Source organism: Puma concolor, chromosome D4 (genome assembly GCF_028749965.1).
Source record: "Puma concolor isolate L17-30 chromosome D4, mPumCon1.1.hap2, whole genome shotgun sequence".
Classification (NCBI taxonomy): Eukaryota; Metazoa; Chordata; class Mammalia; order Carnivora; family Felidae; genus Puma; species Puma concolor.
The window spans coordinates 51,100,801-51,128,627 of NC_141679.1; the positions used below are offsets into that span (position 1 = coordinate 51,100,801).

Consider the following 27,827-nt stretch of genomic DNA (forward strand, 5'->3'; position numbering starts at 1 on the left):
AGGAGAGAACAATTTCTTTTTACCTAAGTTTCAGTCAAAGATGGAAAAATGAAGGATAGCATAAGAGGGTATAAGTGAAGGAAGAATAGTGGGAGGAAGGATTTTTTTTTAATGGGCATGAAGAATATACCAATGTGTCTGACATGCAACCACCTGGCCTTTCACTCATCTCCATCACCTGCTGGTTCTTGTGAGCATTTGCACATCCCTAATGTGCCATCTGCTCTCTGTCTCCGGGCCGCTGCATCTCGCCTCTGCATCAGGGAGACCCTTGCCTGTGCCCTGCTCCTACCACAGCCTGCCCTCTTTACCTCGCTAACGGCCACTCATTTTCCCAACTCAGGCATGATGAGTTTCAAGATGCCTGGGAGACCTTCTGAGACTTCTGCCCCAGCCTCTGTGGCGTTAACCACTCCTTCACCTGTGCCAGCCTGGAGTCTTGCATGCAATGAGCTGGTTTGCACATCAGTGTGTATACATGTGCTATGGGCATTCTGTGGGCCCTACTCCACTGTGAGCCACTGTGTGTCAAGAAAGAAACATTCACGGCATCACCAACGTCTAGTCATCTTGTATCCGCTGCCCTAACACAGTGCCTGGCACAGGGCAGTCACTTCACTTTCATCTCCAAGAATGGCCTGGACAGGCTGGTAATGAACCTTACGCCCTGCAGCATTTGGGAGGACACATTTTACACCACTTTATGTAAATGAATGAGCTGCTTTCAAGTTTCACCTATTGCACAGCTGATGCCAGCTGCTACCTCTCTCACGTGCTGACCCCAGATCACCCCAGCTTATAAAACAGAAAACATCTGAGTAAAAGGAGTTTGGGACCAGGAGTGCCCAGGGGCTTAGAGATTCTATTAGAAAACCATACCAATGTGTTGGTTAAAGAAATGACAGGAGGGGCGCCTGGGTGGCGCAGTCGGTTAAGCGTCCGACTTCAGCCAGGTCACGATCTCGCGGTCCGTGAGTTCGAGCCCCGCGTCAGGCTCTGGGCTGATGGCTCAGAGCCTGGAGCCTGTTTCCGATTCTGTGTCTCCCTCTCTCTCTGCCCCTCCCCCGTTCATGCTCTGTCTCTCTCTGTCCCAAAAATAAATAAACATTAAAAAAAAAAAATTAAAAAAAAAAAAAAAGAAATGACAGGATATACATGGCATATTCCAGGTACTTTTGCATCCTTGTAATATTATTAAAGACAAGCAATCACATACAGATACATGTATTAAACACTAAATGACCAATTCCTTATGCTCATGACTTGTGTTATGTACCACGTGCCTGGGAGATGAGGTTGTTGTTCGCAAGGAGCTATGATCTTTCAGAGAGAAAGAAATATAGATCACAAGCTAAAATACAATGACATGAATGCAAATATTTAGAGGAGGAAAGGCCATGAGGCAAGGTGGAACCAAATTCCACCCACATTAGAGCTCACTTCTGTCCTTACTATCTACCTGTGTGATCTCCCTGAGTCTTTAGGTCTTAGCAGAAATACCTTTTCTTTAGGGACACCCTCCCTAAGCTCTGAGATAGGGCATTTCCCCTTTCTCTGCCTTTCATGGCACCCTTCTTCACAATTGGAATAGTCTATCATTTGTTTCCCTCCTGCCTCTTGGATTCATCCCCTGTCAGATCCTGGAAGATCCACAAAGGAAGGGGCTGCTCTATTCCCTGTGGTGGCAACTGATATTCAATACGTATTTGTTTAATGAAGCAATGGATGGGCCCTCAGTCTCCTCAGCTATAAAATGGAACAGTGATACCTACCTGACAAGGTGACTGGGAAGGGTAAAAGTATTAAGATATGACCAGACTCAATATACATTAATCCCCTTCTCTTCAGAAATACACACATAGCAACAATCACTTCCTGTCAGGGCAAGAAGAGGCTTGAAGAAACTTCTCTGATAATATACCCATTTAGGTGGGCCCTCAAATTTATTTATTTATTTTAATGTTTATTTATTTTTGAGAGACAGAGTGTGAGTGGGGGAGGGGCAGAGGGAGAGGGAGACACAGAATCTGAAGCAGGCTCCAGGCTCCGAGCTGTCAGCACAGAGCCCGATGCAGGGCTCGAACCCACAAACTGCGAGATCATGACCTGAGCCAAAGTCAGACACTTGACAGACTGAGCCACCCAGGTGCAGTGGGTGGACCTCACAATTTAAAGGAGTCTGATGAGTGAGGCAGGGAGAAGGGGCTGGAGATCTGAAGGGGGGTGGGAAGAGTGGCCGAGGTGATGACCTCTGTGGTCTGGTGGTACTGTGGCTGGAGCAGAGGGGCCAGGCCAGGATGGGACAGTGGGGTGGGGACACAGAAAAATGCACAACTGCTCAAATAAGGACTCATGTACTTGGTGTGAGGAATGGTAATAAATGACAACAATCTTAAAATGAATTTGCTGCTCCTTTGTTAAGCCTCTAAAAGTTCTTGGACTTTTGGCTAACTTCTGATGACAAAGATGGAAAAAATAAGGTGGGAATGCACAGTGTGCACCTGTGTGAGTATTTGAGCTAGCAAGAGAGACAGGTGGCAGGGGAGAGATCATGGGATGAACACAATTTGGCCTTATAACTAATTTTGCAGTTATCTGCAGTGGGTTAATACTTTTGGAAAGAAAGGAACTAGCATTTGTTAAGCACCTATGAGGTGCCAGATGCTTGGTGGGGATGGAGGAGGTGTTATGTCATTGCATCTGTAAAACTCTAAGAGAAGGAACTCTGGCCCATTTGACAGATGAGGAATCCAGTCCTCCAAGCAGAAGTGATTCACTCAAGCCGAACAAGTAAGCGCAGAGCCTTCCATCAAACAAAGGTCAGCAATCCCCTCGTCCCACTGACCCTGCAGTCATTACATCCCGTAACTCTTACACTAGCCCTGTGAAATAAGATTTGCCATGCTCATTGACACAGGCTCAGAGACAGACAGTAACTTCTCAAAGTCACACAGAAAGTGGCAGGGGTAGGACTTAAACTCAGGTCTGAGTGGAAAGGCCAGCTCTTTGCACTACACCATGTGATTTGTGGTTTAAAGCATCTGAGAATTCCTTATGAAGATGCATTCAGATGATACTGACATATACTAATTGATAGATATTAATTGCAAATGGTTGCAGTCATTCTTGGATTTTCAAAATGTCAAAGATATTTTTTTCACTACCTGGACTGATGCCAATTACAGGCGCACTGGCTAAATAATAAAAAACAATTATGCCACTAAAATGCCATACACACTAGAAATATGGAAGAATTACACACACACACACACACACACACACACACACACACACACACACACATACACACACACACACGGGAACACTTTGATAGAGGATATGGGACTTATCTAAAGCCATTAGTCTGTGAAAAGCCAGGACTTTCCTTACTGCAAATGCTTTCTTGACCCCAAAATGAAGGAGAAAAACTGTTTATGGGGATGTCTCCTAACATTTTTATAGGGAAAGAATGGTTGAAATAACAGACCAGGAATTTCCAGATCCGTCCCTGAGAAGAAAGAACATCTATCTCAGTTAGATCCACCCTTCAAAGGTGTATTCTAGCACTTCCCCACTGGGTGGAGCAAATGAGCTGGTTAAGAAACAACTGGTTCTTGCTGGAAAACCCCCCCTAACCAAAAACCAGCCAAATATTGGGTTCCATAGCTTTCGTCACCATCAAAGCCCTCCTGAAGTCATCTAGCAGAACCAAACACATTCTCTGCTATCACAGAGAGTGGCCTAAACAACATTTGCCCAGACTGTTCTTTAGGAATGAATTTGCCATTGTAGGAGTCATCTATATGCAATGTGTATTAAGGCAGACCACTAAAGAACTCCAAAAGGTACTTTAAAAGCTTCTGCAGAGGTGATGAGAATTTCCTGAGAAATTTTCATGAAGACTGTACTTGACTTGTATAGGAAGATGTTTTTAAGCACCTGGATTTTTAAAAATCCATCCTTGAGGAAAGAGTAAAGCTGGGTTTTGGTTGTGCTCACTCAGTATTATTTGCTTTAATGTAAGGCAGTACTTGATTTTGTAAAGTCCCTGGTTCCCCACTGTCAACAGAACAAATTCCATACTCTATGGCTTGGCAAACAAATCTGTTTATAACAGACTCACCCCCTCTGTTCACCTCCTGTTGAACCCCCCACCCAGTCACACACCACACCCACCAGGCAACCCAAACTCCTCCCATTTCCAACAGGGCACCATCTATCAAGGTTTCTAGTAGTTTTTCTAGCTCTTTCTTCCATCTGAGAAATACCTTCTGCTCTTCTTTGCCTGGCAAACACTGACATCCTTCAAGATTCAACTGTTAGCTCCCAGAAAGCATTCCTTAGTTTCTTTGGTTTCTTTGGTTCCCCATCACTTTGCACACACCTGTCACTTTCTACCAGCATTGGAACTCATCATTTCATTTTTTGCCAGAGTCTGAAAAGACCCTTAAAACTTTGTTATATATTAATGTATGATGAGAAATATTTTGATATATGGTTTGATACAATTATTTTGGGGAAAAGTATAAACAAAATAGGAGTCCAACATGATGAGTAAGCTTATCTCTGGGTGAAGGAAATGATGCATGTTTTCTATTTCTGATATTTGCCCTTTGCATATCTTCTGGATTTTTAGATATTTTTAATACACATGTAATTTTTTTCTAAGAAAATAAGCTCCAATAATTTAAAACAACAACAAAAATAGAAGTGGACCAAACCTCCAAATTGAAATCATATTTGCTTTTAGAAATAAAGTTAAAATGACTTTTGGCTAGTTTTTTTTTTTTTTTTAATTTTTTTTTTTCAACGTTTATTTATTTTTGGGACAGAGAGAGATAGAGCATGAACGGGGGAGGGGCAGAGAGAGAGGAAGACACAGAATTGGAAACAGGCTCCAGGCTCTGAGCCATCAGCCCAGAGCCTGACGCGGGGCTCGAACTCACGGACCGCGAGATCGTGACCTGGCTGAAGTCAGACGCTTAACCGACTGCGCCACCCAGGCGCCCCTATTTTTGGCCAGTTTTTGTGTGGAATGGGGGTGGTGGATGAAATCAGCATATCTTCTGCATAAGAAATTCAAGCTCTTCTGTTCTAAACACTTTTAAACTGAAATAGAGATCTTTCCTGGCCATTGGAACAAGTGTTTGATATCTGTAGAACAAACTTGCATGAACTCTAAAAGTCAAAACTTACTCTTATCTCCCAGGGTAGCCATTTTTAGAACGGGCAGTGGAGGGCAGAGAGTACATGGTTGCAAAGAGAAGTGAAATAAGTTAATTGAGGCCACACAAATAATTGCTGACCCAGCTGTGACTACCAGAGCCCAACTGACTCTTTGCTTACCGTACTTACCATCACACATTTTAGCGATTTTTCACATAAAGGGAAAATATTCACATCTACTGGGTGTCAGTCATGTTCACATAGTGATTTTACTAAGTTAGCATTAGAAAACCTAAAACAAGCTCTAAGGGATGCCTGAGTGAATCAGTCGGTTAAGTATCTAACTTGATTTCGGCTCAGGCCATGGTCTCAAGGTTTGTGATATGGAGCCTGGAATATGGTTCTATACTGATAGCACTGCAGAGTCTGCTTGAGGTTCTCTCTCCTTTTCTCTTTGCCCCTCTCCGGCTAGCACTCTCTTTCTCACTGTTTCCCTCTCAAAATAAGTAAACACTAAAAAACAAAACAAAACAAACAAAAAACACACCACCAACAAGCTCTACAAAATGGTGGCATGATCACAGAATCACAGCCTAGTGTTAAAGCCAGGAGGACTCTTGGGTATTGTCTCAGACCTTCACTTCAGAGACTGAAAACCCAGATGGTGGGAGAGTGGAGACTTGCCTGAGGTGGCACAGATAATTAGCAGCAGGGTTAGCACCCCTGGCTGCGGGCTCTGGGTGCTTGGTGTTTATCTGAGAGAAGGAATCTGTGTAAACGAGGATGTCTTAGAGTTAGCTCAGTGCACTTCAGGTAAAGTCCCTCCCACGTTATTGGCTTCCCCTAACCTACACTCTAACGGCTGTCCCTGGTTTTCATGCTAGTAAGTCCCAACCCTCGTGTTCAATGCTCTTTTTCATCTGGACTCCCAACCTGTCTGCCACCCTGCCACTCCTCAGCTCTCCTTCTCTCCTTTTGAACTCACAGCAACTCTTCCTGAATCTAGGCTTTCCCTTGTTCCTCTTCTTCCACAACACCCTTCTCCCAACTCCAACATCCTTCAAGGCTCTTGATCAGGGTGGCCTCTTCAGGGACACCTTCTCTCGCCTCCTCCCTCACCCTGTCCCCAAGAAGTGTTCGGTGCTCCTCTTCTGGTTTCCCTTAGTGCCCACAGCACCCTTCACATTGTTCTGTGATAGTTTATTACTTTCCTGGTTCCTGCACGGGGTTGCCACTGAGGAGATGAACCATGTCTTGCTTGTGTCTGTTTGGACCCTGGTGCCCAAGGCCTGACACATATCAGGTGCTGAAAAAATATGTGTTAATTAGACTAAAATCCAATGAAGAAAAACAATGATTAGGTCTACAGGCCTGTAAAGCGAATGGTGGTGGGAAATATGTGTTGAGAACCTACTTTGGTAGAGACATTTATATTTATTTTATGGACTTATTTTCAAAACTGTAGAGTACACATCGTTTTCTAACATACAGATGAGGAGACAGAGGCTCAGAGAATGGAGGTAACTTGCTCAAGTTCACAGAGCAAGCGAGGGGAAGAATAAGGATTTGCACCCGGGTTTGGTGTGACTCAAGAACAAAAATAAGCCAACAAACACCAAACATACTGTCTTCATTACTGCGCTGCCATGAGAAATAAAGGAAAAGCAGTGGGGCCTTTGGTTTTTCTAGTGTTTTCTAGTATATTCGGATACGAGGGCAAAACAACAGCATTCTGAAGTCTACTGTTTTCACTTCACCAACTCTGCTAATTCTGAGAAATAAGAGGAGAAGGAGAAAGAAATATTGGAAATGAAGACGTGTCCGAGGAAGAAGGGGAGCACAGAGAGATAAAAGGAAGGTGGGTGCAGAAGGCTGGAAGCACGCTAAGGAGAGAACGCAGGGCTGAAAACTGTGAAAATGACCTTTATGTAAATAAACGGCCCCTCCCCCCACCAGCCACCATTAAAAACCCAGTGGCTTAAAATGGGGTAGTTTGAATAGACAACCTACTGTTAGATTTGGCCCTAAGAGGGCAGTAAATTGCTTCTCAGTCAACAGAGTGTGTGTGCACACACGCCCTCACCTTCTCCAGGAGTGGAGCGTCATCTGACACATTTAAAAGACAGTATGTTAAGGTGATGGTTGCTGAAAAACACCAAAGAAAAATGGTGAGTCCACCAGGAAAAGCAATCAGGTGTGGTGATCTTTTTATAAATTGCCCCCTTGCCCACCGACCTGCAGCATGGCCTCAGCCCCCTGCAGTGACGCACCCTCCCCTCACAGGCTCCCCCAAGAGCAGAGCCAGCCCCGCCTCTCATCAGCCCCCAGGCTCCCCTCAGAGAGACTTGGGAACGTGGGTTTGAACTGCAGCCTGAAGTACAGGGGCAGCATTTCTGGCTCCAGGGTGAGGGTGTGGCTGACACCAGAGCCCTCTTACGGGGAGAAATTTCATTCCCAGCAGCGAGTTGGGCCTTTTAGGGGTGGTGGCCAGGTTAGAGAGAAAGCTTTCAGCAGTGCCTTTCATCCTACAAATTCCATTTTTTAGACATTTTAAAACCTCCAAGTTGTATCCACATTATCCATTTGTTTCTTTTGTTATTGGCTATTTTTCCCCCTAAAAGTGGGTGCTTTGAAAATGTTAACCATCTTGAAAATTCTTTCTGTCATGGGTCTTGCCCCCTTCCTTCCTCCATTCCAAACGAATATACTGCTGGTGTCCATGCCAAGATTTCACCAGAACCACTGCAGTCCACCTGCCTCTCCAGGGTCCTTGGCTCCTGCCAACACCCATTTCTCTCAGGTCATGTTGCTACACTAGAGGTCAAGCAGATTATTTATTTCTTTATCTCGAGATCTGACCCACTGGTAGCAAAAGCAAGTTCCAGGGGCGAGGAGAGTGAGAACCAAAGTCAGCTAAACTGTGTGGGTCAGGCTGAGGTCAAGGGACAAGGACTCAGTGAAGTTTCTTGGGCACCAGGACACTATGAGTAAGAATTCCAGGAATGGGCAGGTGTGGCCCTAGGGGCTGTGGATTCAGAAGAGGAAAGTGGTATGTATTGGTGATAAGGCATTACATGGTAAGAATCAACATCAGCTGTTGTCTCCTAATCATCCAGTTTGAAGGACTCAGAATTTCCTGAGAACCCACGCTGCCTTATGATTCCAGAGAAGCAGGCGCTCTAACCCCTGCTGGTATCATCAACGGGGCTGGCTGGAAAGGTGCCCTTGAAAATCCACAGGGGCATAAAACTTGCTTCCACTCATCTCCATCTCCTACCTGATAAATCCAGATATCTCAGGATCTTCCCCATTCTTCTCTCCAGCCTTGCCCACACCTTGCTTCTGTCTGCTTCTGTATCTTTGTGTGCTTTCTTCTTCTACCGGGAGAGCCCATTCCCTTCTCCTGCCCAGAACACTCCTGTTCACCCTTTCGTGCTCTGCTTACAGGTCTGTGAGGGTTACAAGCTGCCTCCATGGGACACAGAGCATTCAGAGAAAGGGACCAGGACTCAGGGAAAGGAAAGAGAGAAGGAGGGTCCCAGTGTCCCTAAAGCTGGTTGCTAAGAATGTAGCCTGGCAGCTAGCTCTCCCTCAGACAGGGGTGCAGAACAATTCTGCTCTGGAGGGCAGTGTCTCTCTTCCAGGGGGAGCCCAGGAAAACCAGGAGGCTGCCTGCTGCAGGGAAATCCCCAGAACAAGAAAAGACGGAAAGAAAAACAAACAAGCAAATACAAAATGCCCCATCTACTTTCCAGCCCAGTCCCTGTGGGAAAGCTGGAGAGCTGACAGTGGAAACAACAGGGTTAGTGGGCGGGGGGCAAGGGGCGGTGGGGGGGGGGGCAGCTTCCACCTGCCCTCAGGCCCCAGAGAAGCTGCTATGTCTCAGGACCACAGCCCTTGAGCCCACCTTGCAGAATCTCTGTGGCACCCTCCCCCTGACCTCTCCTGCTCCAGGGACTTGTTTCATCCTCAGGGCTTTTGAAGCCAGGAGGATGCAGTTTCTCTCCAGGGTCCTGTAGGCAGGGAGCTTCTGTTCAGGAGGGCAACCTGACCAGGGAATAGACAGCAGGTGCTTTGTGCAAGGATCAGGCATTGGGCTTAAATGTTTTCTTAAAACTATCTTTTTTACATAGTTGTGTCTCTTTAACGGGACCTGAGAGAAAGCATTCCAGTGGGAGACTGACACCAGACACCTAAAATTATTTTTGGAACAAGGCTTTATACATTATAACTAACTTGATGAATGAATGAGTGAATGAATGAAGTGTCAGGTCACAAAAGATGGAGTGGACAAGTTGGGGCAATGGTGTTAAGAACCTTTGTGAATCAATAAAAGTCTATTGTGTTCCTAACAGAATAGAACCTATCACTTCCTGCACTTTTTCTAAACCAGATGCTGTGCTCAATGCTGGGCATTCGTTATTTCATTCAGTCCTTACAGCCGTCTTCTATAGGGAGTGGTGTTATCCTCATTTTACAGATGAGGGAACTGAGGTTAAGAACCTTGGTCAAAGTAACACAGCTATTAGTGAGGGTAGACAATGTGGGAACTTGAAAACCTGTCTTTCCAACCAGTCCACCATGTCCCAAGGCCTTGTGCTGAATAGATCTTCCTTCAGCTGCATTTATCTGAGTCAGCGGGCACACACAGCCAGCACTGGCCTTGGGAACAGGGACGTGGCCGGTGGAATCATTCATGGGAAGCCCACGGTCAGCATCCCAAAGTCTGAATTCTTGTAAGGCAGGCAGGGCAGCCAGACTACAGAATTAAGAATTCTCCCGGTTCAAAGTATACATGGGATCCAACCAGCACACAGGAATTAAGACCGTTCTTTCTGTTTTCTTTTAGGAATGTGGGTGGCAAATAAGCCAAAAGAAATAAAAATAGAAACATGGCAGGCCAGACCTCCCTAAACAGGAAAGAACAATATTTATTTGATTAATTCTGTTCCTAAACAGCAGCCCACATTACTGACACGGAGGGCGTTCCCCAACGGAGGGGTGTGTGTGTGTGAATGTGTGTGCATATGTGTACGCCCCCAAGTACATGTATACATATGTATGGATAGATAAACACACAGACCTGCCACCCACAGAGAATATTTATTCATATGATACAAGAATCAAATTGCTCTTCTTTTCCCCAATCCTGCAAGCATTAAAAATAAGTCACTTTATGTAAACATATTCAGTCTCTTGATTTACACTGGTTCTCATAAAGGCAGAGCTGCACATTTTTGAAAACTCTCTCACTTAACCACAGGAGATGGGTTATGGACACCCTCCAGATGGAGACAGGCTGCCTTACCAGGCATCATGAAAGCAAGAGTGTGATTCACAACGTTCCATCACCGCATTTCTCAAGACCTTCTCTCGAAGCTCTGCAGGGCCCGTTCTGACACTCCAGGCATTGTAACGTTCCGACTTACTCTGCAATGGAGCTACCCTGTCCTCCCATGCCATCCTTCCCGCTGGTGCACTATTAGCTCCTGACCATTAAAGTGCATGCACCCAACCGGATTCCTGCTCAAAGTCGTGCGACCTATAACCCAACGAGGCACAGTCTTGGCCTCTCTGGCTGGCAGCCGCCCCTCCCTCCTCCTTCCCATCTCTGCCTGCCTCCCTCCTCCACAGCCTGGAGCCTTGAGCTCCACACAGCTATAAAGTGTCTGACTCCCTCCCTCCCATACCCTGCATGTGTCAGCACAGCCGGACTGCTTTCTGGCACATGCTCCTCAGACCCCTCGTGTGGGGACGAACAAAGGGTGGCTGAGTGCACTCACTCCCCTAGAGGGAGGTGGCAGGTTTCAAAGTGGCCCAGTGGCCACCGGTCAGGTTGCTGCTCTTTGAAGGCTGGATGTGGGAGGGCAGGGTAAGGAATTCTCTGGCTTCTGTCACTTGGCCTTTCCATGAGGGGGTGGGGGAGGGGAGGCACTGGTTGGTGAAGCAGTTCTCAGTCTAGGCCAGGCAGCTGCAGGCACAGACTTTCTTATTCCTAGAGAAGCTTAATGGACCCAACTCTTAATGACATTCAAGAAACGCTGAAGAAACACGACTTGTCATTTTGGGTGTGCCCTGAACTTTCAGGGCATGGGTCCCCGGAGGAAGAATTTACCTCCCCCAGGAAAACAAAGAGTTCATAGAAGTTGTTCAGCCAAGCTGACTGCACCACAGGACAGAGCCTGCCATCACTTAATAAGACCTCTATTGTGTGTCTGATGAAAACACATGGAGATTTGCTTCCTCAGAGAGCCTATAATTTAGGAGGATAGTAGCTTCTCAGCAGTCCCATTCCTTTGGAAGGAACAGAGTGTTAGGTTAATGAAATACATAGACATGAAACAGACGGAATCTTCATTTTAACAAAATAAGATTGCTTGCTCGGGGTTAGACTACAGAAATGAAACATGTTCTCAGGAGCCTCAGAGGTTTAGGTTAGGGGCCGATCTTGGTGTCTCTCTTGGTGGCCCACTTTGTCACTGACCCTCATCTCTATGGGGTGGCCATTACGATTCCCCTACAGAGAAGCTGAAAGTTACAGAGGTTGCCCACGGTTACGCGGTTGGCAGAGCGAGAATTTGACCCGAGATCTGTCATTTGGGTCAATGGGCCTCAGAATCACATCTTTCCTTTACATCAGAGAACTGGAAACCACAGCCCACAGGCCAGATCCAGTCCACACCTGTTTTGTATGGCCCATAAACTAAAGATAATTTTTACACTTTCAAATCATTGGAAACAAAACAAGAAGAATATTCCATGACACACATGCTATGAAGTTCAAGTTTCAATGTCCACCAATAAAGTGGTCCTGGGACACAGTCATGCCCATTTGTTTATGCATTGTCTCTGGCTGCTTTCCCACCTGAAAGGCGGAGTCGAGCAACAGTGACACAGACCATTTAGGGGCCACAAGCTAAAACATGGGAGTGTCTGGACCTTTTCAGAGAAAGTTCGCTGTACCCTGAGGATACCATGGCCAGTGTGACTACGGTTTTAAAGCCCATGGGATTATAAATGGATCCTCAGGCTGCCAAGCTTGTAAAGTTGACCTGGCCACAAACAGCCCAATATTGCTCCTGCTGAGGGCGGGCAGTGATGGTGCATCAGGAAGAAAACACACGTAAAACAAGAATAAACTCTGCATGTGCCTGAGCCCCTTAGAACCATGCTTGTATAGCTTTCAGAGTCTGGGAGGGGGCAAGCCCGTTTCTTTTCTTAGCCTCTGATTCCTAATTAATGAACCATGAAAACAACATGGATTTTACTTAAAGGGGATGTGCTTCAGAGAGCGAAAGCAAGTTTTACTTGTTAGGGCTCCTTCCTCACTTGTTCTGATGATATTTTAGCATGAAGCTGCAATTTTAGACGTTGTAGCAATCGGGGCGATTCTGTGCCTACATGGCCACACTGCGTTGCTCTCAGGAGGGAAACTGTCTAATGTATTGAAGGTGGGTAGCTGTTCGGTCTCAGTTAAAGAGAAATAGAAGCAGATACGCTTTTTCTTTGCATACTTTTTTGTTCCCTTTCCTGGCCTCATTTGCACAGCCTAGACTCCTGGCTCGTATGTGAAAACAAAACAAAACAAAACAAAACAAAAAACAAAACAAAACCCACATGTATCAAGATGAAAAGAGCTCTGAAGATGGATGGTGGTATGGATTGCACAACAATGTGAGTGTGCTGAATGCTAGTAAACTGTACACTTAAAACAGTTCAGATGGTAAATTTTATGCTATGTGTATTTTACCACAATTTAAAAAAACAAAACAAAACAATAACAATAACAAACACCCCCATAGGTATCAATTTTGGAAAAAGGATTTCAAAAGCTTCCAGGAAGGGGATTTTTATGTGCAATTTCAGGAACAAAATGGAAAAAAAATCCACAGAGAAGGGGTTTTGAAAGATCTGAAGCTTTCTCAGAAAAAATGCGTGTGTCTGTGTGTGTGTCTGTGTGTGTGTGTGTGTGCCTGTGTACCCAAGTGCACACTTGTGTCCAACTAATTAAATGCCCTCTATTATTGCTGTTCATATTGGAAACAAATATTCACCAGAATTTTTCCATTTAGAATGATCTATTAATACAAAATGCCAAGCACCCTTGCAGCAGCAACAGAAACCAAAATAAAGGGTAACTGTCTGAGAAGCTCTCACAACTCTAACATCTTATGCCAGTGACAGAGGAAAGAACCACACGCGCGAGTACCTATCAAGATTCCTCTGTGGTAGAGCACGCACAAAGGCTGCTGTCCCTGTCAAAGAAGGAGAGAGTTCCAAATAAGAGAAAACCACAATAGAAACCTTCTATTAGAAGTGGGATTTAGGTATGGATAGGAGTGCCAACTTCATGAAAAATCTACCTCTTCCATCAGCAGGCCATAAAATTAAAACCAACATACGTTGGATGTGGTCAAATATCTTATTTGACTCCTGTCCATTTGCCAATGTTTTTCAAAGATTAATAAGATAAAATCCCTTGAGTGTGTGCTGTGAGGACTCTGGTACTTTCTGCCAGTTTCCCCGAGCAGAGATGGTGCATGGCGGGGCTTCTGAAGGCTCCACTGTTTGGAGCGAATGTATACAATAACAACAGCTGCTTTGCGGCCCTGGGCCTGGCAGCGACGGGGTCAACAATCTCAGTGCCAACTGGCGATGACACTGGTCGTGTCAAGTGAAGCCAGCGACAAAGGAACAGATGTGCTCTGTGTCTCTCAGTGCCTCCAGCAATACAGTCACTGCAGACCGGCAACGGGGACTAGCACAGAGCAGCATGGTGTGCAACTGACACCAACTCAATCAAATGGCCACTCTCTTATCTGCTTCATCCAAACCGTGCACACCACCCCCCCCCTCCCACACACACACACACTGATGCTCACTTCATAGGTTTGGAAGTTCTGGGCTTCCAAGATATGAGAAAACTCTAAATGTAACACTTAAGTGCAGGCAAGTGTGAAAGTGTTGCAGACTGTAATAGGTCAGACCCTGCTCTGCCCTGTCCAGAGGCTCTAAAAAAGGCAGGAGGGCAAAATGATGGCTACTAGGTAAAGTGCACTCCTAGAAAGAATTTATTAGGCCTCTAGGGTTATGAATGGAATGGAAGAGCATGGAATGGAATGGAATAGAATGGAATGGAATGGAATGGAATGGAATGGAATGGAATGGAATGGAATGGAATGGAGTGGGATGGAGTGCAATGAAACGAAACGAAACGAAACGAAACGAAACGAAACGAAACGAAATGAAATGAAATGAAATGAAACGAAATGAAACAAAATAAAATAAAATAAAATAAAATAAAATAAAATACAAGAACTACTCTAATAATTTGCCACCATTTAAAATTCTGAAGAGTTCACCTAAAATGTTGGAGCTTCAATTTCTTCTGATTTGCAAACTCTGGGTCCCTACTCCCCCCGCAATGAAACCATGAGCTGGAGGTGCATGGCGGTTGCTCCCAGAGCTTCCTATTTTTTATGGCCTGCCTGTTAATTCGCATTTGCTACCTGCCTGGACTCTGTAGGCTTTGGGTTTGGGTCATCTGATCTATAGACATTACACTTCTGGAGGCAGGTGCCATTCTTTTTAGTTGCTCCAGCACTCAGCACCAGCTCTTTACACACTGTCATCTCCTTGGAATCATTAAACAATGCACATTCCACATGCTCAGATAGTTGACGTGACTTGACCATGGCCTCACAGCCAGATGATGTTCTATCCAAGGGTCAGAACCTTAGGAAATCACCTGGCTGCTGCAGATTATCAGAAACCGTTTGGGATAGTGTGCTTCTGAGCAAAACTCTGCCTCAGTGAAGGCTGTGTCTGGGTTTCTGGGTCAGAATGCATGTGTTGAACTCCTGACTCCACAGGGCTATGTGACATGGGACAAGTGACTTCACACCCTGTCCGATTTTCCTCTTCTTTAAAATGGAGATAAAAACAGTATTTATCTCACAGAATTGTGTGCAGATTATATAAGGTAATACAGGGGCACCTGGGTGGCTGAGTCGGTTAAGCGTCTGACTTTGGCTCAGGTCATGATCTCACTCACAGCTTGTGAATTCGAGCCCCACATCAGGCTCTCTGCTGTCAGTGCAGAGCCCTCTTCAGATCCTTTGTCTCCCTCTCTCTGCCCCTCCCTGACAGAGAGCCCTCTAGCTCTCTGTCTCTCAAAAATAAATAAACATTAAAAAACAAATAAATGATAAATACATAAACACATATCCCACAGCACTTGGTCCATAGCTTTATTTAAAAAATTTCCCTATTATTATATCCTCAGATGCTGAGCATATCAAATTTTAAAAGTATATAGTTATTACCGGCCACTTAAAGTTCTTATATGCTGAAATACTTTAATAAGACATAAACATAAATCTCTACTATAAACCTGTTTCAAAATAATTATACTATTATGAATAAATGAAGTAAAAAAAAAAAAAAGCCAGTGGACATTTTATTCATTCTGGATCTACACTGTGCCAGAACTGGAAGTATATAGAAACCTCCCCTAATCCAGTGGATTTACAGCTTATTTTAGTTGTAGAAACCATTTCTTCTAATGCAATCTTACACAGAAGCCATTAAGGAAAAAATATAGCAAATCTAGTTGAAGAGGAGGAAGGGTCCCAGATCCCAGCTCTGGCTTCACCCTGCATGGTCACAGAACTTGTTGCTAAGGATCACTGATTTGGGCTATGCCCCCTCATTTTACCCGTGGGAAAACTAAGACCGTTCAGACCTCTCCACAGGTAGGAACACTCAAGTTAAGGACCAAGACTGACCTGTCACCGTATCCCCAGAGCCTAGCCATATACCTGGAGCACAGGGTCCTGGAGGTACTATGGTTTGTGTGATGCGGGTTCAACACATGAAGTGCTATGCTGAAATGGTGAGGTCTGGAAGGGATGGGCTTCTAGGGTGTGGTGATGACTGGTGTCATTGGTGGGGAGGGGCGACAAAAACACCATTATGGTTTAGACAGGGTATGGAGTGTAGGTATGGAGTGATTCTGGGGGAAGGGATGGGGTGGAGGAACGTGAGCCTGAACTTAAGCAAACAAAAGTAGTGGGTCTGGGTGCCATCTAAGAAATCAAGATAAGGGGGCCATTCTTCAGCCTAGGCATCTTGTTGGATTCCATTTCTGCCCAGAAATTTGGGAACTGATAGTATTAGTTTCTTATTTTTATTTATTTAATTTTTTTTCTTTTTTATGATTGAGAGAGTGAGGGAGACAAAGCATGAGCAGGCCAGGGGCAGAGAGAGAGGGAGACACAGAATTTGAAGCAGGTTTCAGGCTTTGAGCTGTCAAGCTTGAGCCCCACACGGGGCTTGAACTCACACACCGTTAGATCATGACCTGAGCCAAGTCCGAAGCTTAACCGACTGAGCTACCCAGGTGCTCCTTGATGGTATTAGTTTCAAAGTGTGATGCCTGGCCCACCTGCATCAAAATTACTTGGAAGCTTTATTAAAGATGAAGATTTCATGAGTCCTATTCCGGAACTACTGAATCAAAATTTCCAGTAGTAGAACCCATGTATATATCCTCCACAAGCTCCCAGGTGTTCTTGTGTGGCAAAAGTCTGAGAAGCACCATATTCCATCTCCCTGGGGCTCACGTGGTGAGCACATGAGAGCCATCTAGAGAGCTTTACTTTGCTCGAGCCCCACCCTTGGAGATTCTAATTTAATAGGCCTGGGATGGAGACTGAGAACCGAAAAGCCTTCTGAAACCTCCCCAGGTGATATGCAGCACAACAGTTTACAGGAATGCAGACTGGTGCAGCCGCTCTGGAAAACAGTGTGGAGGTTCCTCAAAGAATTAACTATCCTACGACCCAGCAATAGCCTGCTAGGAATTTACCCAAGGGATAAAGGAGTGCTGATGCACAGGGGCACATGTACCCCTATGTTTATAGCAGTGCTTTCAACAATAGCCAAATTATGGAAACAACCATTCTTAACTGGTTGCCAGAGGGAAGGGAGAGCTACTGTCTCTGTGACAGGAATTACTTCTGTTCTTATAATTATATTCTAATTGGCCCTTAGGGATAAGTTGCTACTTTTCCTTTCAGTTTGTCTTGTTAACCACCCAGGCAGCAGGGAGACAAAAGTTTTCAACAAAGACCTGTCAAAACACTGTTTTGGTGAATCCTGACGTTGTTTAAAAAATAAATTGAATGCATTCACCAAGCAAACTTTAAAAATAAAGTGTATCGAGGTAGACGTGGTCTTCTAAAGTGCTTCTATTTAAACGTACAGTTTGATGAATTTTGATATGGATATGCTCCCAGGTAACCACCACATTAAGATATGGAACATTTCTATCACCTCTGAAACCTCCCTCTTGCCCCTTTGCAGTCAAGCCCCTACCCACACCCTTGGTGCCAGACAACCACCAACCTGCTTTCTGACACCGTGGCTTAGTTTAGACTGCTTTAGAATTTGATACAAATGGGATCAAACAGTATGTACTTTTTATGTCTGTTTTCTTTTGCTCAGCACAATGTTTTTGAGATCTGTCTGTAACATGAATTATACTACTTGCTGTTTCTTCTGTTTCAAAGGCAAGCGCACAGGGCTGCAGGGCACTACTTCAAGGGCAAGTTTCTGGAGTGACGGAGGGCAGATTACTGACACAACAGGCTTGACTGTCTTATATAAGGAGCTTGGCTAGGAAGGGGAGGAGTTTGCTACCACTCTGAGGTAACGAGTGTTTTCACCGAAGCAGGTGGTTTCTGGAGGAACGAGCACACTGGGGGAGGCAGCAGACCTGAGCTGCAGGATGTGGGGAATGAAAGAAGAAAGGGCAATGCATGGACCAAAGGCAAACATCACCTGTTAAGTAAACTTGGTCTCCGGTTTAAAAATATATTAGAGGAGGCGCCTGGGTGGCTCATTTGGGTGAACGTTTGATTCTCTATTTGGGCTCAGGTCATGGAGCCTGCTTAAGATCCTCTCTCTCCCTCTGCCCCTTGCATACACATGTGTGTGCGCTCTGTCTCTCGTTCTCTTTCTGTCAAAAGAATATTAAAATAAAATAAAAACATACTAGAAGATTCTTTGATATTTCTCTCTTCAATAAATAGAGCTTAATTGCCCTCCCCTTAAGTGTGGGCTAGACTGAATGACTCACTTCTAAGGAAAAGAAAATGGTGGAAGGGGGTCGTTTATCACTTCTTTTTTTTTTTTTTTTTTTTTTTTTTAAATTTTTTTTTTTCAACGTTTTTTATTTATTTTTGGGACAGAGAGAGACAGAGCATGAACGGGGGAGGGGCAGAGAGAGAGGGAGACACAGAATCCGAAACAGGCTCCAGGCTCTGAGCCATCAGCCCAGAGCCCGATGCGGGGCTCGAACTCACGGACCGCGAGATCGTGACCTGGCTGAGGTCGGATGCTTAACCGACTGAGCCACCCAGGCGCCCCGGTCGTTTATCACTTCTGATACTAGTCCTTAACAATATGGTGGCTTCCATCTTGTTTGCCCTCTTTGGGCTCAGCGAGCAGTTAGCACGGACCCAATGTGGTGTAACGTGAGGGGAGATCCCTCTGAGGAAGGGACAATAAAACTGCAGCTTTAAACTGCAAACTCTTGATCAGGACTCAATAGGACATGGTGATCAAGGGCTCACATGGATCTCTGGCCTGGTGGTGAGAAGCCAAGGCCCGTTCAAGGAACTCTAGGAAGTTCCCTTTCGAGTAGTCTGTATTTCTCTCTTTTTTTTTCAATCCAGACCTACCTGTATGCATTTATTTTTTATTTATTAGTCCAGGTACACTCACATTCACAATGTCATAGGAATCCGTTACCACTAACATCATGGAACTAATATTGATTCATAGTATGTTCTAGTACTACACTATGGCCTAACTGGCTTTGTTGGTGGCCTATATATCTGAACTTTATGCATAAAATTATTTCATGGGAAGAGGTGTTCCTAAGACCACACAAGCCCCTAGGATAGGGTCTGCCATACTCTTATCCTCATGCTTTTATGGGGTGGATGGAGCAGGTGGGTGGTGAGAGAAGACATACTGTTATATTTCAATAAATAAAACCTTCCCGCATTCAAATACCAATACTCATTTGACATCTTTTGGAGCCAAAGAATCTAGTTTTATCTGGCTGGGAAATTTGAACTAGTCTAGACCACACAGAGCAGCCAAAATTTGGCAGGCTTATCTATGGGCATCAAGCCATACTGACTATTCACATCTTCATATAAACGCTCATGGAGATGAATTAATTCCTACTGTGACTGACATTCTGTAGCAATTTCCAATACCGCAGACACAATGAAGTATAATTATGATTTGGTGCCCCAGAGACCAACAGCAGTCCCGAGGTATGGAGCTGCTCTCTGAGGTGGAGGATCTGACATTGCACCGAGGGAGCAACACTAAACATATGATTTCGAGTTTTATCTATCTTTCATCTGTTAACTAGGTAGGAGAGGAGTAGCCTAGCAAAAAGAGACAGACCATGCGAGGAGCTAAATGCCAATGTCTTACTGAGGCATCCTAGGGACAATTTTAAACATATTTGGCAGCCACTGGTGGTGGGACAGGGTATTAACAGTGTATTGTAGGAAGGAATTCTTGAAGATAAACCCTCTACCTCAGCGGTGTCCAACAGAAGGTTCCATGATGATGGAAAGGTTTACTATCTGCACTATACAATAGCCACTAGACACATGTGGCTTTTGAGCACTTGAAACGTGGCTAGTAAGATTAAGAAACTAATTTTCATTTTAGTTCAATTTTAATTAATTTAAGTAGCCACAAGTAGTTAGTGGCTTCTGTATTGGATGGTACGGCTCTAAGTAATGGATTAAAGGGTAGGATTCTTTAAAAGCATGAGTTTCTTGGGGCCCCTGGGTGGCTCAGTCAGTTAAGCATCTGACTCCTGATTTCAGCTCAGGTCATGATCTCACCGTTTGTGAGATCAAGCCCTGAGTCAGGCTCTGTGCTGACAGTGTGGAGCCTGCTTGGGATTCCCTCTCTCATTCTCTCTCTCTGTCCCCTTCCCCCTCCCCCTGACACTCTCTCTCTCAAAAAAATAAACTTTAGGAAAATAAAATCATTCTTTAAAATGGAGATGCATCTTATATGACTGGCACTCAGCACAGTGTCTGCGATATAGGTTTTCAAAAAATGTCTATTAACAGACACTCAGCAGCCAGAAGAGAACTGAGCTCATAATACAGAAAGTAGATTACAGAAGACTGAGTAGTTAGTATTTCCCAAAGGGTATTTCAAAGCTTTAGAAACACAAAACTCTCTGTAGCGAGAGGATTCCCTGATCAAATAAATCTGCACATTGTGTGCTTTAGCTGGAAGGTTAGGATTCATGTTAGGGTATTAAGGACCCCAAAACAGCTAGCTAGCTAGCTTCCTTCCTTCCTTCCTTTCACATTTATTTATTCTTGAGAGACACAGAGAGACAGAGCATGAGCAGGAGAGGTGGAGAGAGAGGGAGACACAGAATCTGAAGCAGGCTCCAGGCTCTGAGTTGTCTGTTAGCACAGAGCTGACGTGGGGCTCGAACCCACGAACCACGAGACCATGACCTGAGCCGAAGTCGGACGCTCAACCGACTGAGCTACCTAGGTGCTCCCCGCCCCAGAACAGCTTTATTAACTCACTGTTTCCCAAGTTATGTGACCATGGAATTCCCTTTCACATAACACCTTCTGACATCCCTTAGAACTAGCAGATTTGGGGAAGAATACTTTGGGATATGTTACACTAATGACAGAGTAGGAGGGGATCTTCCAGTGAACCCCTTCAAAGCAGGGACCCTGATTTTCAGCACATATTCAGCAAGTAATAAGTGTTTACTGAATGGTCTAGAAATGACTCTCTTCCATTAAAACTCAGAGGCAGTCTGTAACCATGCCTACTCAGCCAAGGTAAAGAGATGAGCCAGTGTGTGCTCTGTAAGCCTAGGCATTCTTAGGCTGCTGTAGTGGGCATACTTACAGAACTGGAAGATAATCTGACATGTAAGCATGACACAGAAGTATGTAATGGAAAACTGGAACAGGAATAACAACAGCTATGGAAATACATATATTTAAAAACTTTTTAGTAATCTCTATGCCCAACATGGGGTTCAAACTCATCAGAGATCAAGAGTTGTGTGCTCTACTAACTAAGCCAGCCAGGTACCCCTGGAAATATACTAACAGCATTTTAAGATTAATTCACTGTGATTGGAATATCAACTTCCATAAAAAAGAATCAAACCAGAGATACAGGGTGGTGTAAAACAAGATGGGCCATGGGTTCCTGGGGATAGGAGAAGAGAATGGTCCTGGGGGGGGCGGGGGAAGATAATACAAGAGTCTGATTGAGACCAGGGTGGTCTTGGTTAGTTAGTTACTTCCCTAGTTACTTCTGATTTCAGGCTTTGCTAATATTTTAGTAAGAAGGGTTTGGAATTAACTCTAAGTCCACATGATAATTTCAGCTAAAAATTATTTGTAGTTATTGTACATACACATATGCTTAAGTTTAATAATGTGCATATCGACCATTCCATGGTCTAGATTAATATCTTTTCAATGAATCCCTTTTGTTATCTTTTATTTTTGTTTATTTTATTTTATTTTGGAGAGAGAGCAAGCAGGGAAGGGGCAGAGAGAGGGAGACAGAGGATCTGAAGTGGGCCCCTCACTGACAGCAGAGAACCCGTTGTGGGGCTCAAACTCAGGAACTGTGAGATCATGACCTGAGCTGACGTTGGACACTCAACTGACTGAGCCACCCAGGTGCCCCCTGCTTTTGTTCTCTTAAAACCTGAAATTAAAAAAAAAAAAACCTCAAAAGTCTTTTCAGATCTAGTTGAGTAGAGGAATCTGGATGGAGAAAACTCCAACCAAAACCTTTCATCAAGATCATGGAACCCTGTGCCATGAGGTGCCCGCAGGGCTGGGCGTGTTATATGTGAGTATATCTGCAGCCTTCACCGCAGGCGTGTTATATGTGGGTATATCTGCAGTCTTCACCATGTGCTTTAGATTCACCGAGATCTTTCCCCTTCAAACTGGGGCTTCAAAAGGAAAATGTGTACATAAAGATAAACATTACCTCAATGTTTACAAAGTTGCTTAACTCCCTACTCCAGGAGGGACCACTCCATCTCCAGGGAAAGCTTAATTGTTTAGTTCAAGGAGACTGTATGTAGTCCACCTTCAACTACAATCACAAAGTGACCCGCACCACCACCAGCTTGCTCCTTCAAGCATCACTGCCATGGCAGCTCTGTGAGGGGGGAGCAGAGGGTATGGCCAGAGAAAGCAGAGAGGACATTCAGAACCCCTGGTCCTGGGCACACAGGCCACCATGTGCAGCTTTGGTCTTTGTTGGTAAGGCCTTTGAAAGCAAAAGATTTGATTTTTCTGCTTCTCATAAAAGTCATACATGTTTGTGATAGAAAACTTGAAAAGACCAAATAATTATCTATATATAATCCATATATATGTGAATAATTATATATATATATATATATATATATATATAATCCACACACACATATATATATATGAAGCATTACCCATATTTCCACCAAGAGAGAACTACCCTGGACACTTGTCGCCATATTTCCTTCCTCATCTATGATTAGATGCTTCTAAAGGACATACTAATAGATACAGGATTAGAGTGATTTTCCAATACATTTTGAATCTTGTTTTTATTACTCAGTATTACATGCTGACAATTTTCCCATGGGCATCATCTTCAGCTATAATTGATCACATTTTAGGCCCTGAAATAAACCAGACCACATCTCCCCTGACCCAACCAAAAAAAGAAAAAAAAAAAAAAACCCAAAAAACTAAAACCAGTCATCAGCCCACAGACCAGAAGCAAAACTCTCTGGATATCAGCAAAGGATGAATAAATAGAACTGACAAAGACATGTAGCTGATTTTGCCACATTCCCAGTAACTCAGTACAATGTAGTTCATTGAAATTAGTCCCACATTTCTTTGCTGGTTTTCAAACTGCCACTTTACAGTATGTTTGCCAAGGCTCTTAAAATGTTCTCAGGCTGGCACATCCACTCAGCTCTGGGCATTAAGGTTGCCCTGTACTACCACCACCAGCTGATGCCACAATGGACACACACACATACACACAGCATGTCATCTAAAATGACAAAGTCTCAGGAATGCAAACTCCAGCTGTTCTCTGGGCCGGGTGTACCCCCCTCTGCTGGCATGATGGGCTTTAACTCATGAACGCCCCACTAAGCAAGAAGATGCCAGCCTGGACCAAAGATGACAAGGCTGGGACATGCCATGTCAAAGATCATAATCACCGTACTCAAGCTGGGGGAGACTCTTGATACGGTGTCTTTTACATCTGGGAAAACTGAGGCCCACAGAGATCACATGCCTTGCTCAGGGGCGGACAACTACTGGCGTAGCATTAATAGTGGAAACATCATTGTAGGGAAGGCCGAACTGCCAGACTCACAGGCTGAAGCTCTCTCTTTCTTCTTCAACGCCTGTGCCCATGTCCAAGCCATTTGGCCGCAAGTCAAGGAAACTGCATGACAAGAAACACCACAGAGGACTTTGCAGAGATGACGTTTCCAAAGAAAAGTTCCTTTCAAAAGCCCACAATGGCTCTTTTGGGGAGCAGCTCTGGCTCATGTGAGAGGTTCTGCTTCTTTTTACAGACCTGATCTCATCTTGCCGTGACAGGCCAACCTTGGCTACCGCACTCACCCAGGCATCTCCAAGGGGAGTTTAGGCATGACCTGGCCACCCCTTAGGGGAATATAAGGTCAGCATATGCTTGGGCCTACATGGGTTGTGGCAAGGACTTATAGAACAAGGCTTTCCAAATCTTTGGTCTCCAAAGTGCCCTGGTCCTAAATTATCCATTGTTAAATGGGTGGTTTTGGAGTTAAAGCCTAAAATCACTAGGTGCAAGGACCTCAATAATTAGCCAACTGGGGGAAGAGTGGGAGACTTGGTGTGACAAAATGGTAGTAATGGCAGTGAGAGACGGAGAGGAATGTAGTTTAGATACGGAGAAACAGATGACCACACTTGTCTGAAGTAAAGGTAACAAGTGTGAGAAGTAGATAAAATAATATACGTAAAGAGCTTAATGGAATATCTGGAATTCAAGAAATGGAGCTACTGTCTATTTCTTGAAAATGCTTGTGTGCCTTGTACATGCTAAGAACTCAATGGCAGGTGTGATACAATGATGCAGAAGGACTGAGGGGTGAGAATGAACAGGGCTGGGTTTCTTTCTCTGAAGCCCTCCCGTAGGATGAGTTTCATTTCCTTCTCATCTTCCTCTTTCCATCTTCTCTCCTTCCTCACCCCATGCAGCAGTGGTGGGTGTAGTAGGGGCCCAGGTGGAGGCAGGGAGGGAAAACTCAAAATCTAGAGACATACCACAAAGATGGAACAGTATTACCCAAAGTTTGCTGCATGGACCATGATCTTTATGTTAACGAGTGATAACAAATGAAAAAAATTTTGCGGGAGTCAAATGTAGTTAAACTGAGTGGGTTACACAAAACTGAACCAGCTTCTTCGCTGCAGGACGTCTCAAGGTCTTTAACCTGAAATTCTACATTGTGGGTCTTCAGGGCTGGAGATGATATAGCATTTTGTAAACTTACTTGATCCAGGGAAAGAAGTCTGTTTTCACTGAGCATTACTCAAGAGCAACTTTTTTTTTTTTAAATATAGTTGGCACACAATGTCACATTATTTCAGGTATACAACATAGGGATTGCTGTGCTTCTTTGTTATCCTATGCTCACTCACCATCTGTCACCATACAGAGCTATTACAGTGTCACTGAGTATATTCCCTATGCCATGCCTTTTATTCCCATGACTTCTTCATTACAGGACTGACATTTTGAGGAATATTCTTGGCCAATACTGATCCTTAGATTTTTCTTCTTTGCTTTACTTTCCCACCTCATTGAGCTAACCTCCAATTCTAGAGAAGACACGAAGTGCTAAAAATAGTAAATCTCACATCTGAGAGTAATTGTCATCCACAGCCTTGCCGCCAGAGTGTGGTATGGGAACCAGCAGCACGGACATCACCTGGGAGCACAATGTGCACGTTCAAGTCCCCTTCCAGGTGTACTGAATTGGAATCTACAGTTTGGCAGCATGCCCATGTGATTCACATGCAGAGTAAAGTCTGAGATGCAGACCGAGGGAGCTTGGTAGTAGGCCCTGAGCTCAATAATTCTGATTTGCTGTATCTGTGGCAAGGCCCAGGTATGTGCATTTTAAAACATAACCTCCAGAAGATTCTGATGCGCTAGCATATGGACCCCTATTAAGAAACACTGATTTAATTTAAGAGCTTCTATGGCTCAAGTGCCCTGCCGTAAGGTAAAAGAACAGCCTTGTGACAGTATTTGGCCTCACAGCTGCACCTCTGCAAGGTAGGTTCTTAACAATCACCTTCATTGTTAGAAATAAGGAAATGAAACCCTAGAGTGAGATGGAGAAGGCCCTGGACCAAGGTCACCCAGGGGTCAGCAGGTGCACGAGGGTGAGCAAGCACCCTCCTTCCTCCCCACCTCCACAACTTTCCTCCTCCTCCCTAATCAGCTTTTTATTCACCAGCTACTGCAATGCTAACAGCGCTTTCGGAGTCTGCTTTTGTTTTTAGTGAAAGGCCCACAAAACACTGCTGGTTATTTGTGCTTGCTAATGATAATTCTGATCAGCTCAATTCTGTCAGCTGACTCCCCGGCTGCCAGGGGCCCACAGCAGCCTGCTTATTCAATCAGGGACTGGCCCATTTTCTAATTACCAGCATCATTTGGGCTCCTTTCCTCCAACTGTGAACTTGCTTGAGTTCAAGTCTTCTTCAGCTGTTGCATTTACATGAGAAATGGCTCATCTGTCAAGTCTGTGTCTCTGTTCGCCTCCCTCTCCCTGTTGGAGACCAGATGAAATGGGTTCCCAGGCTGCCGCTGACCAGCAGGTCCCAATGGGAGCCATGAGGCAAGCCCTGTGGAGGGATGCACACACTGGCCTTCCTCACTGGGCTGGCCAGAGTGACCTCTTCCCAGCTTCTGAATTCCAAATTTCACTCCCACTCTGAGGCCAGAGAAGGTCACCAGCCGTCCCAGTTTGCCAGGGATCGAGAGTTTTCCCAGGACATGAGACTTTTAGTGCCAAATCTGGGAGGGTTAGTCACCTGGATGCCGTAGTATGAGAGCATTCAACGCTGCCCAGGTGACCTAGCTGGAATCTAAAACAGAAAACTAACTGAAAGTTGGGGTATAGATGATGATTCTAAGACTGATGATACATCCTTTCACTGCTCTGTGCCTAATTTTGCTTTTAAGTTCTATTGCTAATCCAACAGGATGAAGCTTTATTTCCAACAATGAAGAAGTGGAAGTCTGCTGGCATGTTCTGAGATAAAGGTGGCACCAAGGGAGGAATGATTGGTATACAATCTCTGTGGATGGAGGCGCATCACCCTCAAAGTACTCTTCCTAATTCAAAACATATTATGTACTTGGTGTGTACTTGGCAATATAGGCATGCGAGCATATATCCTGTATACCCCCAATTCTCAAAGAGGTGACCATCCTATGGGGACACCAATACAAAGATGATAAACTGCATCTGTTACAAGGATACCTAGGGGATCACTAAGATGGCAAAAGGCCATGGGAGCTGGGAAGGGAGAAATGGGGTATCCTTGCTCACTATATGCCAGGGACTTTATATTCATTATCTCATTTAACAGCCAACATTCCTTAAGCCCTTACCATGTGACTAATCCATTTAATGTCTACAACAATTCAATTATTATACCCATTCTAGGAGTGAGGAAAATGAGGCTTTGAGAAATCAACTACTTGCTGAAGATTGCAAGTTAGTAAATGAAGAGTTTGAACCCAGAGAGACTGAGTCTGGTGTTAGGCACTGAAGTTGAATCTCCTCCCCTGTGGGGTGCTGGACACTCCGTAAACATCAGATGAAAGCTACAGGGTAGTCTCTGGGAACAGACGAGTACAGCTGTCCATGGTGGATGCATGGCAGAGAGGAACCTGAGGTGGGGTCTCTGAGTTCTACACTCATGCAATCCCAAGGCACGATATCGGAAATGTCCCACTGGAGATGTGGGAACTCAGAACGCTGGTGTTCTAAAGGAAGCTGGCTGCTCAAATGTTGCCCTTCTGGCCTTTTGCTGCATCAGATCCTAAAGAATGCACACTAGAATGTGAAGCCAAAATGCCTGACTTGCTTATCATTTTGCAAGGGCTGAAGATGAGTGTGTCATTATTTTACATTTTTTAGTTTGTAGCTATAAGTTCTTCAAAGCATACCCTTCTTATGAACATCTGAGTAACCTGTGTTGCACATACAGGGTACCTGATATATGCAAATTAAATAAAAATGTGTTGATCTGAAATACTATGACTGATTTTAAATTTTTTTTTTTTTTCAACGTTTTTATTTTATTTTTGGGACAGAGAGAGACAGAGCATGAACGGGCGAGGGGCAGAGAGAGAGGGAGACACAGAATCGGAAACAGGCTCCAGGCTCTGAGCCATCAGCCCAGAGCCCGACGCGGGGCTCGAACTCACGGACCGCAAGATCGTGACCTGGCCGAAGTCGGACGCTTAACCGACTG

At 44.6% G+C, this 27,827-nt stretch overlaps 1 protein-coding gene across 11 annotated transcripts in view; it reads right to left on the reverse strand.

The window, feature by feature from the left end:
* MOB3B (MOB kinase activator 3B) overlaps positions 1–27,827 on the reverse strand; it is a 219,577-nt gene that overhangs the window by 23,370 nt on the left and 168,380 nt on the right. The window contains exon 5 of one of the 11 annotated variants that reach the window (XM_086685441.1): positions 22,749–23,727. The exons of the other annotated variants lie outside the window; for them this stretch is intronic. Coding sequence (XP_086541567.1) covers positions 23,719–23,727 — 9 coding nt within the window. The 3' untranslated portion in view covers positions 22,749–23,718. Of the gene's footprint in view, positions 1–22,748; positions 23,728–27,827 lie in introns of those variants that run through there. 11 annotated transcript variants of the gene reach the window in all.